At 39.7% G+C, this 18,932-nt stretch overlaps 1 protein-coding gene across 1 annotated transcript; it reads right to left on the bottom strand.

Annotated features, from left to right (window-relative positions):
• Positions 1 to 797: 797 nt before the first annotated feature.
• On the bottom strand, positions 798 to 18,414 carry LOC309600095 (olfactory receptor 6B1-like; the record flags this gene model as incomplete). Its single annotated transcript, XM_082332162.1, is given in 4 exon segments — positions 798 to 1,737; positions 17,541 to 17,809; positions 17,811 to 17,937; positions 17,939 to 18,414. Coding segments are annotated over 4 exon segments (1,812 nt in total).
• Positions 18,415 to 18,932: the final 518 nt, after the last annotated feature.

Genomic DNA, 18,932 nt, shown 5'->3' with positions numbered 1-18,932 from the left:
TACTCTAAGTGCTGTTGAACACTGGAATGGGTTTCTGAGGGAGGTTGTGGAGTGTCTATCTGTGGAGATATTAAAAACCTGACTGGACATGACCCAGAGCAACCTGCTGTAGTTGATCTTTATTCAAGCAGGGATGTTGGACTCGATGATCTCCAGACATCACTTCCAACCTCAGCCTTTCTGTGATTCTGAAAGGGATCAGACACTGGAATAAGGAACCTAGCTAAATGGTGGGATTTACATCTTTGGAGGTATGCAAACTCACCCGAACAAGTTCCTGATCTAATTGGGCTTGCTTTGAGCGGGGGGTTGGCCTATAGACCTCTTAGAGTACCTTCTAATCTATATTATTCTGTGATTCTATCCTAGATTCCATGATATAGGTGTAGGTTATCCTAAGGACTTCTCAGAATTAGTACTACTAAATAAACTATCTTCAGTGGGAACAAAGAGAAAAAGTTATTGCCAGCTTAGGGATCTTAGATCTGGTTAGGGTTCTGAGATTAATTAAGGCTCATATGGGGCTAGGGAGCAGAGAAACTGGGAGGAGGTTCTGAGACCCACGACTGTCCTTGATTTAATTTTGCCCTGTTGTCAGGCTCTGTCCCCCTGACCACTTGCTGTCCTCATGGGAGGTGGTGCACATTCCTCTGAGCTCTCTCCTCTCTTTCTTCAGGATCCCCCAAATGTCCCAAATTTTAGAGATGAACACTAGGTAATTTATTATGACATGTTGAAATCACTTTTACAGAGTAGAAAGGGAGTTAAATAAATAAGAAAAATCCTAGATGAAATTTCTAGGATAAGATGTCTCTCCAGTATATTGTTTTCCTAAGAGCAATTTTGAATTCCTGGTTCCTTAGGCAATAGATGACCGGGTTGACGAGGGGTGTCAGGACAGTGTATACCACAGAAACCAGTTTGTAGGAGCTGAAGGAATCAATAGGTTGAGGCCTGGCATAGATAAACAGGGAGGCTGTATAGAACACCATGACCACTAAAAGGTGAGAGGCACAGGTGGAGAAGGCCTTGTGGCGCCCCTGGGCTGAGGGGATGCCCAAGACAGCAGAGATGATGCACGCATAGGAGGCTATAATCACAATGAGCGGTACAAGAAGGACGAGTAGGGCCAGTAAGAAATCCACAAGCTCAGCTACTGACATGTTGGTGCAGGCTAGCTTCAGTAAGGGGGAGACATCACAAAAGAAGTGGTTGATGATGTTGGGCCCACAGTAGGTCTGACGTGAAATGAAGTACATCTTCCCTGTGGAAATCAGGAAGCCACTCATCCAGGAGCCAATGGCCAGACGGGCGCAAAGAGTGTGATCCATGATGATTGGGTAATGCAATGGGTTGCAGATGGCCACATAGCGATCGTAGGCCATGACAGCCAAGAGAGTGCACTCACTGCAGGCCAATGCCAGGAAGAAGAATAGCTGAACCATGCAGCCTGTGAAGGAGATGCCTTGTCTCTTTGTCACCAAGCTCACAAGCACTTTGGGCACTGTGACGGAGACATACCAGATCTCCAGAAAGGAAAGATTGCCCAGGAAAACATACATGGGCTTGTGAAGCTGGAGATTTGTCCAAACAAGCACAACAATCGTTGCATTTTCTGTCACTGTCAGCACATAAGCCAGGAGGAACATAAAAAAGAGCAGAAGCTTGATTTCCTGTTTACTTTGAAAACTAACCAGAATGAAGTCAATCACATGGGTCAGGTTATCTGAGGGCATGCTGAGAATCATACAGAAGCTGCTATAGACTTTACAGGAGAAGCAGATGTAGCAGCAGTTTGAAAATCCACTCAAGCTAGTTTGTATACACAGACCATGACCTGAAAATCTGTGTTTGTAATTAGAGCTGCCTGGATTGAGGAAAAAAAAAAAAAAAAGTTGCGATGAGTGATTCATAATGAAAAAACTCAACCAATCGCAACAACATAGCAACTTCATGAAGTACTATTGAGGCACAAAGGGGATGTTCCAAAGCAGACTGCAGGATTTTTCTAGGACCATTTTTGTAAGTACAATTAGGATCATGCTCACACAACTGCAAGTTACATTTCTGATCCAGACCTCAAGCATCTCATGATACTAACACAGCATGATCTGAAACATGCTAGGTACATGAAAGGGTGCAATGCTTAGGATATTTTTTTTCCCATACTCTATTGGTTTACATAAGTTTTTCACCCAGCCTCCACATTTCTCCTCATCCAGAACTCAAACAGCTACTGTTACAGCACTATTCTGGGCACTGATCTTTAGTGCCTCTGAACTATTAGGGACACAATTAAGCCATCTCACTAAATCTTAAGGTTAGTCATCCTTGTGTAAGTTAGCATCTTCACAGAATGATTAATGTGTTTGCTGTAAATGCCTGTGATATCATTTCTAGATGTACTTCCATCTCTCCTATTGTTAGTCTTTGAGAGAGGTGTCTGTCTCTGCTTAAATATGGTAGGTGGATCTCCTTGTGAATAATCTGGTTATGTAGTGAATACAAAAGTTAATGGAGATACACAAACACTGTTAAGAAGTGACAATATCTCATAAAGCACAATAAAATGAATGAATCCACCTTCTTGAACTGTTGGTCTTTCTCCTTTGACTAGAAGAAGACATTCAAATATGAAGTTAACCTGTTTTAAGTAAACAGTGTGGAATTAATCACACTGTGGGTGTCTAAATTGTATATTAGTGATTCAGGTACCTAAACATAAGTGTATTTTGAGATGCTGTAGATATCCTGGCCTTCCAGATCTCAGTCTAGAAGATGATGAGATTTCCATAGGTTCTGTGTAACATCTGGCAGAAATTTGTGAAACACTCTAGCACATCTCAAATGCTTTCCTATGGCTGTGTTTAGGCTCTTGAATCCCACCTTCAGTGTTTGTGGACACATGTAATGGCTTTTGCATGCTGTAGTTGTTTGGGTCATTCATACAGAGCAAAAAATGAGGACACAGAAACTACAGGACATTCAGAACCTTCTGGAGTCACACCTGCCAGCTGGAGAACAAAGGGCCTCTCAAAACATCACTGAGAGCCTATGCATGGACCAGCAAATCAAATCCCTAATTAACACAATCTGTGACTCTAAACAGTGATTCATCTGGTGTTATATAGTGTTCTAGTTAGGGATGGGTTAAATATTTCTGGACACTTATCTATATGGCTTACACTTCCACTTTATTATGTATAATTATATGACTATAATCAGAGTTTAGACAGCTAGCATTGCATATGTTACTCCACTTCAGGCACTCATAGTGATATTCAGGCACCTATACAGACTGAGATGATAATGCAATTTTAGCTGCCAGCGATATCTTAGCCACTCACTTGGAGTTGGCAGATATAACATGGGACCAGCAGAAGATCCGAGTCCTTCCAGAGCAGGGCTGAAGGCCATGCAGAGTACCACAGAAGGTCAAAAATAGCACTAGAGATGCCTGTGTTTAAGTACCTGAATTCTTCTTCTGTTGCTAGGTATGATTAAGAAGTGAGTTAGCAGGGATTGTCTGAAAATACATTCTTGTTGCTGTGGGGGATGATGAAGATTATGCCACCAAGCTTTCAGCTCTTGCTTCTGAAGGATGTAGAAGCTTACGGGTATCAGAAACTTATAGGCATTGTGCAGATGTCTTGGATAACCTGCAAAAGGCATTTATTTTAGTAACTGTATTAAGCCACTAAGATTAGCTACAATGAATCTGACCTATCTTCTTGATGGTTTAAGCGAGGTGACAGAAATCACATGGTTAGACACAACGAACATAAATGCACAAACTCACTGTTTCACATGCAGATAGCTTGTTAAATCTTACATGCATCTATTACGCTATATTTGTACTAAACTGTGAGGTTAATCCCTTTCACAAATGCGCTATGAGAACACACACACACACGCATGCTCACACGCATTTAGCTATCCATTCATCTGTGCTTATACCAACATAACAACACTGTCTAGCTGATAATAATCTTTCTTTCTATATATGTATTACATATATGTTTCTAATATCAGATTTGGGCAGACAGAAAAGGATATGCTGTACTAACAGAGTGTAGATTGAACATACCTACATTATTTCCATGGTGGGAAGACTGTTTTTTCCCATGACTTCTTAACTGTCCACTTTAATATTCTACTGTTCCTCCATATCTCTATCTATATGCATAGCTGTGAAGAGGAATAAAAGTAAAAGTATTTCATACCTTATATTTGAATATAGATATGTGTATGTGTAGGTTTGTATGTTCAAGAATTAAATATTTGTGTGCAATATTTCTTAAACAATGTCTTTTTTTTTTTTACTTCTCAATTAAAGACACTTTAAGGAAATGTGATTATCAAAACCTGACAATTCTCATCAGATTAGTTCAACTTGGGATCAGAAGGTCTGATTCCATCCCTTAATTAGACAAAATTAAATGAACCATGAACCTCTACACAGGAGAAACTGTCAGAGATTTGATAACAGCCTGCTCTATTGTAAGTCACAGGCAGGAAAAATCTCCTGTGAGGTCAATTTCAAGACAGATAAACTTTGCTCATAAGACGAGTCTTACCAATCCAAATGTTAAATACAGGTTTTAATCAATGAATTCTGCAGAAGATTTCCTCTCTATGGCATGAAGGACCTGAAGCAGACTTTAAAATATTTCAGATGAATTGTATTCAAAGAGTGGTTGACAAGAGACATTGACAAGAGAGATAAACTATGGAAAGGGGCTGTGCTGTTGGTATTGATGCAGATACATACACTTAGGGGAAATTAATCTCATAGTACCCAACTCTGAGGAAGAAGGAAGAAAGGAAAGAAGGGGAATGATAAAAAAGTGAAAAATTAAAAAGTGGGAAGGCAGGAAGGAGGGAAGGAAGGAAGAAAGAAAGAAAGGAAGGAAGGACAGAGAGTGAGAAAAACTTTCTATAATAAATGTGCATTAACATAAGTGCTAAAACACAAAACACTACTTACTTGAGAGAAAAGGATGAAGATGAACATACCAGCCTATTTTTTTTTCTTGATGCTTGTTCTAAATAGCTGATGAAAAGAAATATCGTGGGAAAAATGTCTTTTAAAACATGAAAATGGAAATTTGCAGGAAAAAAAAATGAAGTTTCATATAAAAAAAAAAATTGAAATAGTTTTCTATGGAAGTTAGAGATCAAGAATTAGACAAGGCTAGGAAAGCATTGTTTCCTCTCCTGTTGCATGGGAAAAATGAACCTCTCGCTCTTTAGGGACCAAGGTGAGTTGCATATGTTGAGTTGCTCCTCATTCTCCAACATGAGAGGTAAAAAACCCATTCCTCCTGTGGTCAGTGACACCGCTCTCATTTTTTTCAGCTGGACCAAAGCTGCAGTACAAGAACCTTTACTTTGAGAAATCATAAGCAAATCAGATCCACACAGAATCTGTGCCAAGGGAAAACACTAGTTTATACTTACGATAGGCAGGATTTGTCTCCTCTGTTTATATATTTACATGACCTAGTAATCTAGAATTTCCTTTATCTGTTTTGTTTTGAATGGGTGCATTACAGTGAGACTGAATACTTCTTAGAATCCATGGTCTATATTTAGTGACTCTCCCTTGACTAGAAAGAAAACTACCATGATTAGCCTGGTATATACTAAAGGAGCAAGCGAGCTGTCTGAACACAGGCATAAAGTAATATTTTGTATGCCTTAGGGTATTTGACACTTCTGTACAAGACATGTTAAAATATACTCTTCTGTAGCAGGAGCAGTAAGCCAGGTGTAATGCTGTGGGACACCTAAAATGTCTATACCTAATGGCATAAAGGCACATGAATCCTATCCTTACCTTCTATAGACTCATAGAACAATTTATGCTGGATGGGACCTCAGGAGATCTGAAGTACAACCTCCTGCTCGAAGCAGGTGCAGTCTAATGAATGCTAAGTTCAGGAGGATAAACACTTCCCTTGATTTACTGACGATGGTGTTGTGTATACAGCCCAGAATACAGTTGAGCTGCTTTGCTGCTAGGGCACTCTGACGACTGATGTTCAGCTTGCTGCCTACCAGGACTCCCAGATCCTCTTCTGCAGAGCTTCTACCTAGCCAGTCAGTCCCCTGCTTGTGTCATTGCCAGGGTTATTCCTTGCCACATGCAGGAATTTGCATTTTTTGTGCATCTTTGTTGAATTTCCTGCAGTTCCTATTGGCCAATTCTTCCAGCCAATCTATGCCCTTGAGTGTCATTCCCCTCCCCCTTCCCCAGTTCGCTGTCATCTGTAAACCTGGTGGATAAGCGCTCCTTCACTTCCTCCTGCAGTATTTCAGGGTAGAGTAGATTCATTGATCACTCTAGGTAGAGTATGACCCATTGACCAGTACTCTCTGAGCCTTATAATCCAACCAGCCTTTTTACTCATCTGGTTGTCCATCCATCCAGACTGTAAAGTCGTAACTTGGCTACAATATGATGGAAGACACTGTTGAAAGTCTTGCTAAAGTTCATGTAAATGGCACCTGCTGCTCCTCCTTCATCCACAAATCCAGTGATTTCATGACAGATATAGGTTGGCCAGGAATGATTTACTTTTGGTAAAACTGTGCTGACTGCTCCCCGTCACCTTCTTCTTCATGTGACCAAAAGTGTGTTCCAAGAAGAATTACTCCATGATTTTCCCAGGAACAGAAATGCAGATGTTGAATGGTCTGTAGTTTCTTGGATTGTCCTTTGAAAATGTTCACATTACACCCAAAATGTATTGCAGCAAAGGAAGCAACTCTATTTTTTGTTCACCTCATCTGGTTGCCACAGTTGCACTTGCTTGCTCTAGAACTTGAAAGTTTATTCTGCCGTAAGTCTATGTATACAAAGGTAATTTTAAGCAGGTCCAGACAGAGATGTCTGTATTATAAGTACCCACACCGAGACAGATGAGCCCAAACTGATGGGTCTTTCCTGACTTGCTGCCCATTTTACTCAGACTGTTCTCAGACTTCAGGGTAATGGCGATAACATATGTGTATGAGGTAAATATCACTGCCATGCTGATGGACACAATTAAATTGCCTTTAAAGGGTAGGAATCATAACAGCTGGGACATGACAAAAGAAGTCGTTCATTTAGCTGCCCATACAGAACTGCAGTCTGTAGAATGCTGTTGGCATAGCTACAGGTGTAGGATGCCAATGCAAGCTGATGGTATCCTTTTTTGATATCTTGGTGAGGTAGAACGGTGGGTTACCTATGTCCATGAAGCAGTCATAAGCTGTGAGCACTATGAGGAAGTACTCTCTGGTGACAAAGAGAGGAAACAAGATCAGCTGGGCTAACCAACCGCCACAGGAAAGGGCCTGCCTCTCAGTAAAGAAGCAGTCCAAGGACTGACAATGGCAGAGGGGTGGCAGAGGTCCCAGACAGAGAGGTTCTTGAGGAAGTAACACGTGGTTGTTTGGTAATAGATGAGTGTTTATATGAATGATAACACTCATGGCATTCTTTCCCAAAAGCATGGTGACATACAGCAGTAGGAAGACCGTGAAAGAAAGATCTGCAGGTATAGCTGATTTTGAATCCCATCAGTGTGGACTCAGTCACCATGCAGCAATTTTGCATGGCAGGTGCCTGATGAAGAACTAAAGTTAACAGAAAAAAGTTGAGTTCATGTTGGAGTTACTTCTGCTTTCTATCTCAAATGAGAGATAAAAACAGCCAAGTATTTATTCATGTAAGTGCATGCATATAAATTCATACATATACATAATACACATATATGTACACTTAATGTATGTACCTGTGCATATATATCATGGTATGTAAACATAATACATTACTTTCCTGTTTCCGTATTATTGCCACAAGCTATATTTATCTGTAGAATTAATAAAAGAAAAGAAATAAACTAAAGAAACCCAAGGAACAAATTTAACTTTTCCCCTTCCAACTTTTCCCTTTCCTTTTTGAAGTGGGATTTTGTGAAAGTGGAAAAGATCATAGTAAATTAATAACCAAGGGGAAATTCAGTATAGTTTCTAATCTCTCTTTATTTCCAAAGAAGTTTTAGTTTTGAAAATTTCAATATTGCAGTAAAAATTATTCTAACTCCCTTTGAACTCAGACATATCAATGAAGCCAGTTTTTCATTTAGCTCAACCATTCTTGTGATTAAAAGAAAGCAGATTATCCTTCTTTATTTTATCCAGCCATCACTGAGGATTTGGCTTCTATTCTGTTCTAATTTATGGACTCATATTTATATTCCTAAACTCATATTTATATTCATATTCATGGTCACCTTAATCTAAGAAAAAACAAATTAACTGAGTTCATATAAGGAGAAATAGTGGGGTTTTTGCTTTGTTCTAAGTATATATAGTAAATATTGCTTACTGTAGATTTTGCATTAACATTCATATCTGAGGCAACTGTCTAGCTTCCCTGTACGGCAGTTGGAGAGAAACAGGCAATTCCAGAGAACAGTCATCTAAGTACCTAATTTATTAGAAGAGTAGTGATTTTAAGAAGTGTTAAATTTATTGTAGAAGTACTGCACATGACTGCTTCAGATGAACTAATCTCATAGTATCTAGACATAAACAGATAATACCAATTTGAATTCTATGTTTCTTTTAGAATTAAATTTCCTTTGCCTACCTTCAGTTACTTAAAAGAGGCCAATAAAGATGGCAAAATACAAATCTGCAACACCATTTTATGGCTGTATGGTAGTCTGTCTGACTCCTGCTGCTGTTCAAGAAGGCTAGAGGTCTCCTTTAGTCCCTGTATCATAACTGCTAGCCTGTGAAATTTTCTTGGGTTTGCTTCTTCCTAGAAATATATTTCAGAGGGGAAAATGAATAAATGATTAAGTAAATATAAAAATAAAAATCCATTTTTTCAGCGGTTCATATGTAGAATATCAATATGATTCCTATTGCAAATCCAGGAGAACATTACCCCATAAATTTCAGAAATCTGTTTTTGGCTTAGTTTAATCCCCCCAAAATGTTTAATGCTCAAATTTTATTTGCTTAGGAATACTGGTGAAACTTGATTTGGTGGAATATTCATAAGCAAAGGGTGAGATTATTTGTACCAAACAGTTATAAACCCTTAAAATCAGTACAGCATTTAGTGCTACTTCCTATTGTGTCACCTCCAAAAGAACAATCAAAGAAAGAATAGGTTTTTTTGAAAGGTACTTGTGGTGTTCAGCAATTACATTCTCTTACCTAGGTTTATAATTATGCTTTGTTTATGAACATAATCTCACTTTATGTACAGTGGTAACTGACAGACACTTCCAGGATGTGATTCACCTTTCTGGTAACAGAAACAGTTTTTGGAAATTCCTTTCTCTTTCAGTTATGCATTTGTCATCTTTGCTATTTTTTCTCTCCACACCAGGATCACACAGCATAAGGTGATAATAAAGAAAGCGGAGAAGGAGAACACCACAGTATCTTGTTGACATAAGTTTCACTGCAGGAGAGCTTTAGGAGTGGTAGAATCTCAGAAAAGTAGTGATCAATCTCATTGGACCCACAGAAGTTCAGCAGAAAGCTTAAACTGGTGTGTACTGAAGTGTTTAAACTGCCACAAAGGTAGGAAACCAAAACCAGCGGGTAACACCCTCTGAGACGTGGTAGCCTGGTAAAGCAGAGGACTGCAGATGGCAGTGAAGCAGTCATAAGACATTGTCACAAGAAGAAAGCATTCAGTAGAAACAGTCTCCTCCAAAGAAAAACCAAGTTGCATAGCCATTATAGGAAATGCCTTTGTGCTCTGACCAGGACTTTGGGGCCAACACTGCTGGCATAACAGACATCTATGAAGGCAATATTACCAAAGAAGTACATAGGTGCAGTGTGGAGTTCTGGATTGCTGATGGTGATTGTGATCAGTCCCATATTCCCCACCACAGTTACAGTATAGATTACCAAGATAAACAAGAAAATGAGAACTTGCACACAGGGGGGTCCCAGGAGTACAACGTTGTCTGGGGAAGTGTGGTTCTCCACAGGGAGCAGGTGTATAGCTGAAAATATGGAGAAGAGAAGTGAAAGTGATACAGGCTGAAGGTGACATGCACAACTGTTCTAATTCCAACATGAGCTAGGGTGCAGAAGCAAAAATAGATATGGAAAGCTGAGTTGATGACCCTCTTCAGATCTAGCCCTATACATCTGTATTTCTTGGAAAGGAAGACTTCTAGAAATGCTTACCTCGAGAAACTTTGGGTCAGCAAGGCCCCATACTACCTTTAAACCAAAGAGGAAAAAGGATTCCTTAGCTGTGGCCTATCTTCCTCTCAAGAAGAGGGTATAGCAATATCTGCTTCTCTTTCAATCAAACCATACTGGATTTTTTTGAGCAGAATGCACTGTTTGCTCCCATTTACCTGCCTTCACATCAAAGAAGGGATTGCCTATGCCCAACCATTTTAGCTATCTTGACCACCTAAAAAAAGAAACAAACACCTTCAGAACATGTTGGGGTTGAACTGCATCATCTCCAGAGATCCCTTCCAACTTCAATTTAAAGATAGACATTGGAGACATGGAAAAATAATTTGTACAATCCCACTTAAAAACATCCACTTTCCCTCCTTAAATATCTGGGAGAAGCAGTGTGCTAGATTCTTTACTAATGCAAGATGATTTTTGCTGCTAAAAATGGACATCACAATTCCCTTTGTCCTCTTGGACAGGGCAAGAGCCTTCACACTATCACTATAGGAAAGAAATTACAGTAAAACTGGTACAAAGAGAGCCTGGGGAAAAGTTGCTCTTGCCATGAATGCAGGTGTCTAAGAACAGGTTAAAAACATTATCAGCCCAAACAAGACATGGCAATGGACTTAAAGTAGATGTTTGGAAGAGTCAAATTATCTTGTAGGGCAATTTTCATTTTGATTCTAAGTTTAGACAGACAGACCAACAGAGAGAAAGACAGCTATCCAGTTAGAGAAACGGATGAACTGTGTTTGGGTGTGAGTGTGTGAGAGAGAGATGTAGAGAGATTAATTTTAAACATAGGGAGATGGTCCAAGATAATATTGTTACTGCAGTAAAAGCTAATCTAAGGTGTCCTTGAAGTGGAGGTTGCACATTAAGCAGCAGAGTATAACTAATTTGGGCTTCCAGAATGAGTGAATATGAACTTCCTAAAAGTTCCTTTGAGAACACAATCCCTGATTCAATGCAGCTCAAGAATCTGCTGAATAATTAACCCAGAAGTTGAATCAAGGCAGTGCTACACAGCCATGGATGTTCTGGGGTGGAGCATGGGGACATGGAGACATGGAGACTTTAGAGCTGATGTCTATCAGAAAGTTCTTTTCAACAGATTGATCTGCCTTCTTCACAGGAGAGGAGCAGGTACAGTACTGAGCATGAATTTTCTGATCTTTTGTAGAAGCCATTGTAGAATCAAATGAATGACCCTCAAGGAGTGCCCATTTCTTATTTTAGATAACAAAGCAAGACCTCAGTCTCATCTGAGGATGTTCACATTGCAAACCACTCAGACTCGTAAACCCCCCTGCTAACCCCATGTCAATACATATCTTGGACACAAGCCAAGTGAACCAAATAATTGTTCAGTCCCTATGCTCCCACCTACAGAGTTTTTCTTTCCCTTCCACTCTTTCCTTGTCTTCTCTTCTGTCCCTTAGAGTCTGATTTCTCAATACTCTATCTGTCCTGTTACTGGGTTGTTTCTTTTTGTGTATTGATTTGCTTGCTCAGTGAAGGGAGCACTTCCACTTAAAAATAAATAAACCAAACCAAGTAAATATAGAAACAGCGTTCCAGGAAATGTTTCCCAGGGATACAATTTTCAGGAATGTCTTGGAGAATTCTGTCTCTGCTTTTAACTGAAAACGATTCCCTTAAGTGCCCAGCTGTTAAAGACCCTACTAAGACATTATAATAATGAAAGATGAAAGTAATTAATAAATAGTAAACAGAGACAGCACCCCATTACTCCAGCATACACCAGAGGAAGTTAGAACTGTGCAGAATCCATGAAAAACGCCTTAAGCAGTTGACTCCAGAGGCTTGTCATCCATCCCTTCACTGGGCACACCTATGTGAGAGGAAGGAAAAGGTAAGATCTGGACACTGGGAGACTAGGCGAAGACAGGATTCTTGCTGAGCAAGTAGTGGAAGAAAGAGAGGTGTTGCCTAAGGACACCTTCTCTTTCTTTGGAAATAGAAAATAATTTCTGTCCATATAACTGTCACTGCTGGCTACTTGAAAAGCTCTAGTGCCTACACCTTTCCTCCCGTAGCAAGAAGTGTTATTTCTACTGCCTCTGCTTGCAACTAAGAAGCAAGAATTCTTTGGAGAAATTGACAAGTTGCCTCTGGAAGAGCAAACAGACTTTCCTTAAAGGTGTTCTCTCAGGGAAGTACCTTCACAGGGAACACGTGATCATAGTGTCTGCAAAGGCTTGCATGGAAATGCAGGAAATTAAGGATGAGATTAGGCTGGAGGACTGAGATCGTATCAAAGCTTCAGTCATTCCTGCAGCAATGTAGGCTCTGCCTAGCACATCTAACTTTGACAGGGGTGGAAGCCATAAGCAGCCTCATGTGACATCCAGAAGGGTATCACAGGTTAAATCCTTCACAAGAACATCATTATCTCCTGAGTGCTGCACGTGCACAGACATCCTAGCTGTGGATGGAGAATTGGGGGTTGGCAGGTGGGGGAGGGAATTACATTGACCTAACTGACTTAAAGAGACATTTGACAATAAGGCACCTAACCTAACCTAACAAACAAATCTGAGGATGGGACTTGCTCCAGTTACCCAGGTGTAGGTTCTCAGTGATCTTTCAAGTACCTTGGAAGTCCTAGGAGATCTCCATCTGTCATTGCAGAAAGGTACAGGTCTCCTATATGTCCTGTTTCACATCCAGCAATGCAATCTTGATGTCCCACGTTCCCTAAGGCATGCCAAAGTGAACGTGGCATCTATGTGTGGAAGCTGTTCTGAGCACCTAACCCGTCAGATCTAGTCCATATGGTCAGTTTAATTCTGGGAGAAATTTACCAGCCTATAGATGTTACCTTCACGGTGAGCTGCATATTTACCTTTACTTCATTGAGATAAATTGGATCTCTATTTTTTGAAATGGTTCTCTTGATGTTTATATAACATGTAGATAAATACATTTCTTAACTCAGTTGTCTTAATTTTACACCATCTTACTCTCCATCTCTTTAAATGTTAGTTTTCTAGTCTAAGCTCATAATTGAGCTTCTTTTAATGGGCAATTAAAAGGGCAATGATCAAAGGGCTTGAGAATCTGCCCCCTGAGGAAAGACTGAAGGAGTTAGATCTTTTCTCCCTGGGGAAGAGAAGGCTCAGGGAGGACTTCATCACAGTATTTAAAAGGTGAAAAAGAAGATGGATGCTCTCTCTTCACAAGGAGTTACATGGGGAAGACAAGGGGCAATGGACACAAGTTGCACTGGAAGAGGTTTTATCTTGACATAAGAAAGAAATTTTTTACAGTAAGAACAATCATTCACTGGAAGAACCTCCCCAGGGATGTGATAGAGTCCCCATTGCTGGAATTTTTCAAGATTGTCCTGGTTTCAGCTGGGATAGAGTTAATTTTCTTCCTAGTAGCTGCTATAGTGCTGTGTTTTGGATTTAGGATGAGAATAATGTTGATAACACACTGATGTTTTAGATGTCGCTAAGCAGTGCTTACACCAGTCAAGGACTTTTCAGCTTCCCATGATCTGCCGGGTGCACAAGAAGCTGGGAGGGAGCACAACCAGGACAGCTGATCCAGACTGGCCAAAGGGCTATGCCATACCATATGACGTCATGCTCAGTATATAGGCTGGGGGCAGTTGGCCGGGGGCAGCAATTGCTGCTTGGGGCACTGGTCAGTGGGCGGTGAGCAATTGTATGGTGCATCACTTGCTTTGTATATTATTATTGTTATTATTATTATTATTATTATTATTATTACTACTACTACTACTACTACTACTATTTCTAATATGCTGTTTTATTTTACTTCAGTTATTAAACTGTTCTTATCTCAACCCATGAGTTTGCTCACTTTTACCCTTCCAGTTCTCTCCCCCATCCCACCATGGGGTGGGGAGTGTGTGAGCGGCTGAGTGGCGTTTAGTTGCTGGCTGGAGTTAAACCATGACAAAGATGCAATTGGACAGGGTGCTAGATAATCTCATCTAGGCTCCCTTTCCCATGAAAGGTTGGACTGGATCTTCCGAGATCCCTTCCAACTTGGGCTATTATATCATTCTAAAAGTAGCTTCACAGGAGAATTCAACCCATCAGAAAAGCTGACTGTTTAAATTGTATGCTACGTATGTATTGCTGGACATACATACGTCTTTCCTTTAACTATTAGTGAAAGCTGTACAGTTACATTAGAGAATGTATATAACTTTTTCATGTATTGAAAAAAAAAGAACAAAGAAAATGAATCATACACTTCTACTTTAAGCATTTTTAATGTGTCCTTGAATTTAAAGAGGCTGGAGTCTCCGCTCACTGTTTTGACTGAACTTGGAGCTTTGATGTGGTTTTACTCTTTTAGAATCATAGAATCATAGAATTGTTAAGGTTGGAAAAGACCCTTAAGATCATCGAGTCCAACCATTAACCTATCGCTGCCAAGTCCATCACTATACCATGTCCTCGAGCACCACATCTATCCATCCTTTAAATACCTCAAGGGATGGAGACTCAACCACTTCCCTGGGCAGCCTGTTCCAATGCTTGACCACCCTTTCGGTGAAGAAGTTTTTCCTAATATCTAACCTAAACTTCCCCTGGCGCAGCTTGAGGCTGTTTCCTCTGGTCCTATCATTTGTTACTAGGGAGAAGAGACCGACCCCCACCTCGCTACAGCCTCCTTTCAGGTAGTTGTAGAGAGCAATAAGGTCTCCCCTCAGCCTCCTCTTCTCCAGACTACACAACCCCAGTTCCCTCAGCCACTCCTCATAAGACTTGTTCTCTAGACCCTTCACCAGCTTCGTTGCCCTCCTCTGGACACGCTCCAGCACCTCAATGTCCTTCTTGTAGTGAGGGGCCCAAAACTGAACACAGGATTCCCTAAATTCCCTAAATTCTCATATCTTGATTGCTTCATGACAAAACATCTCTATAAAGCATTTGCACTGGAATGTTATCTAAAGACAAGACAAATCCTGTGCCTATCCCTCCTGCCCTTGGCAAACTCTAGAGTAATATCTGAGTTTTAATTTTTAAAGGAAGTTCTACATAGGGACTATGAGAGTGTCTTAAAAGGAAGTTTTGGTCAGAATTATAGGTTTATATCATCAGATTTGAGAAAAAAAAAGTCCTCTACAGTCTAGCAACTGTTTCTAGATACATTTGACGATGTAAGTGACTCACTCTCATGACAAACTGTCTCTCTCCGTTCACTGTGAAGAGAGTCCTAATGGTGAGGTTAGATTCATATATCATTTAGATAACTAAAGGTAGAGCAGCTGTTCATGATCACATGGGAGGAACCTGCCTTTGCCAAGAAGACTTTTGATAGATCAAAAGGTGAAGACCTTCTGAGTCTTAGTAGAGTAATTTGTGAAGTTTCTTTGATACATGACTCCTTTTTATAGAGAAGTCTCCCTGGTTCATATAATCGTAATATGCAGCAGGTTAAACTCCATCATTTAGCTGCACCAAAGCCCCTTTAGAAGTTTTAACTGCCCTTTTCTTCTGACATTTCAATATATGTATTTCCCAGCTAAGATCCTACATCATCATCAGCATCCTTCTCCTTCACAGCACTATGATTTTGAAAAGGATTAGTTAAACACTGTCCAGTTTAGACCAACAGCTTAGTATTTGGCTGAGGATCAGCCAGAAATGAGATTTCTGAAAATACCAACCTCATACTTTTGACTGAAGTAACATTTAGGATTTGTGTGTACAGGCTCTATCTGTATTACTACATTAAACATCAGGAGTGTTTCTGGTGGCTAAGTCAAATGGCATGAAATGTGCATACCACTTAGTGGTTTTTAACTACCTAATGTAGTGGTAACTAGAAAGGACCCCTGGCTGAGGCTTGTCTATAGCAGGGTGAGCCAAATAGCTTGCTAGAAAATACTAGCCTTCAGGTGCAGGGACTTCCATTGTACCTGAACACAGATATCTGAAAGTGGAGATGCATTCCATCCCAATGTCTTTAAATACACAGTTTAAAGATGTTTTCTACTAGTTTAGATCCTTTGAAAGACTAGTGGGCACTGAAGTTACAATAGCGGCCAGTAGAAAATGCCCATAGAAGTACCTATGGTACATGGTCTACACAGAGGGATATTCCTCTGGTATTTTCTCCATCAGTTTAGAATGGTTCTGTATGCATGGGAATATAGGCATCTGCATTTCAGCTTATAGTATAGATTCCTTTTATATCAAAAAAGAGAAAGAGGTAACTATGGATTGATTTAGTGATTAATTTATTTTAAAGCAGTATTATTTCTTTTGAGTAGGAAGTGAACAAATAATTAATTTAAAGAATTACTTTCTCTGAAAGGTAATTTCTGATTTCTAATCAGCCCTGGCATTTATCTTATGTTGTAATATGAGAACTGAGCAGTCTTCTGGTAGGATAGTGCTTACATCATAACTCAAGAGGTTACGCTTCAGACACTTGATGCAACAGTTTCAAGTTGGTATTTTTTGAAATGTGCATTTTTTTACCAGAATTTTGAACACTGCAAGCAGCTGTAAATTTGAACTTACACATATTATCTCCATACTATGTCAGGTTGTGTTGTTACAAGCTTATCTGTCACAGAGAAATAGCACCTGTCCTGTTACACTCATGCAAGCATGCACACAAACACATGGAACCAGAATTTAGCTATATATTACTTTTGTTGTTGTTGTTGTGAGAGAGCACTTCAGACTCAAAATTTCAATTGCCCACCAATGCTTGATGTTTGGAACCTGAATTTCAGTGGTTCCACTCATTTCTAAGAGAAGTGATTAAAAGCAAAATTGAGAAAAAAAAATAGTTATAAAAATGAGGAGTCCAGGACAAATAAATCATTCAGTTCACTCTTGATTGACTTAATTTATCTTTGGATGTTTACAGTGAGAATGTCTCCACCTGAACTGGCTGTGTTCCAATGCATAGAAATAAGGCGCTGCCAGAGTCTGAGTTTTATGTCCTATTTTAGATGTCTAATACACAGTTGGATTAATTATGGATTTAAAATGCTTGTGCCTTTTGAATGGTTATAAAAGGAAACTATATTACAGCTCAGGCAGATTGTAGATGTCTAAATCTGGTTAAATGAATTCACACCTTCATCTGATCTAATTCTCATAGATTTCTTTTATACCTCCTGCTTTCATCCATAACACCAACCATCTATAATCACAAAAGACTTGAAAGCAAGCCCTGATGCGCCTTGATGTCCCTTGTTTTACATTCTAAACACCTGTCTGTAGCAAATTGGACACTGTGGTCATTCTCATCCTTAGTAAAGGTACTAAAAAAAGCCTTTCCTTCTTAACTGTTTTTTCAGACACCTTTTTACCTCCTTGTTTTGGAGGGTGTAGATGAAAGGGTTTAGCATGGGAATAACAATAGTATAGAGGGTAGAGATGCTGTTGCTTTTGTCAGGTGAAGTTGTGGCCCCAGGCTGAGCATACATGAAGAAAACAGTCCCAAAGAACAAGCTGATGGCCAGCATGTGGGAAGAGCAAGTGGAGAAGGCCTTGCGCCTGCTCTCAGCTGAAGGCATTTGGACAATAGTGATGATTATATAACCATAGGAGATTAAAAACCACAATAATTGATCCACATAGAGCCAGCATTACTATTTCATTGACAAGCATGTCTGAGCTGGAGGCATGCATCACTGCAGGAACATCACAGTAGTAGTGGTTTATTTCTTTGAGCTCACAAAAAGCTGAATGTAAAGCCTGTGCAGTTGATACAGGCTGACAGACAAGAGCCTACCACCATGAAAACACCAAGTCTTTTATTCATTATGATTTTGTACAGCAGTGGATTGCAGATGGCAGTGAAGTGATCATAAGCCATTGCAGCAAGTAAGAAGGCTTCCATTGTGCCAAAGAGAGAGAAGAACATTTGAGATGCACAGCCATTGTAGGAAATGATTCTTCTGCCCAGTGAGAATGTCAGTGCTGCTTTGGGAGTGATGACAGAGGAATAGCAGATGTCCAAGATGGATAAGTTCTCTAGGAAGAAGTACATGGGAGTGTGCAGCTTGGAGTCCATTCTAATGATGAGGACCATGCAGGCGTTTCCTACTACAGTGACAACATACATTGTTGAGAAGAGAACAGAAAGAAGTACTTGCGATCCTGGATGAGATTTGAAACCAACCAAAATGAACTCAGTTGCCTTGGTATGGTTTTCCATGTTTCATTTCAGAAGATGTTCAAATAAGACATTAGGATGCAATGGACTTTAGACACTTTGCCTGGAGAAGCAATTAGAAGAATAAGAAAAACAATAATATATATGAAACATAAGAAATATGAAAAATAGAGAGACAGATGGAAAACAATGGCAAACGGATTAATCTATCATTGAAGATTTTTCTAATATATTCATTTACAGATGAACCAATTATTAGCCTGTTATACTCTCTTCAGTGTAAATACATACTCTGCATGTAGCTCATCCAACCTAGTTTAAAGGTCTACTTTATAATCAATCAAGAAACAGGCATTTCATTCTAAAGTTAGTCTAAATAATTATTTCAGATGTAACTGGGCAGAAAAATCTCACCCTAAGATTGCAGCTAACCTAGAAAAGACTGCCTTCCGCACAACAAAAGAACAAGTGAATATGCTTCTTCAGTTGATGCAAAACAATTTGAAAAATATATGAGCCAAGAAATGAATTAAAAAAGTGTGGATAATTGTAAAAAAAAG

The sequence above is a fragment of the Platalea leucorodia genome (assembly GCF_965183815.1).
Source record: "Platalea leucorodia genome assembly, chromosome: 22".
NCBI lineage: Eukaryota > Metazoa > Chordata > Aves > Pelecaniformes > Threskiornithidae > Platalea > Platalea leucorodia.
This window is presented reverse-complemented; position numbering and strand designations above follow the sequence as displayed.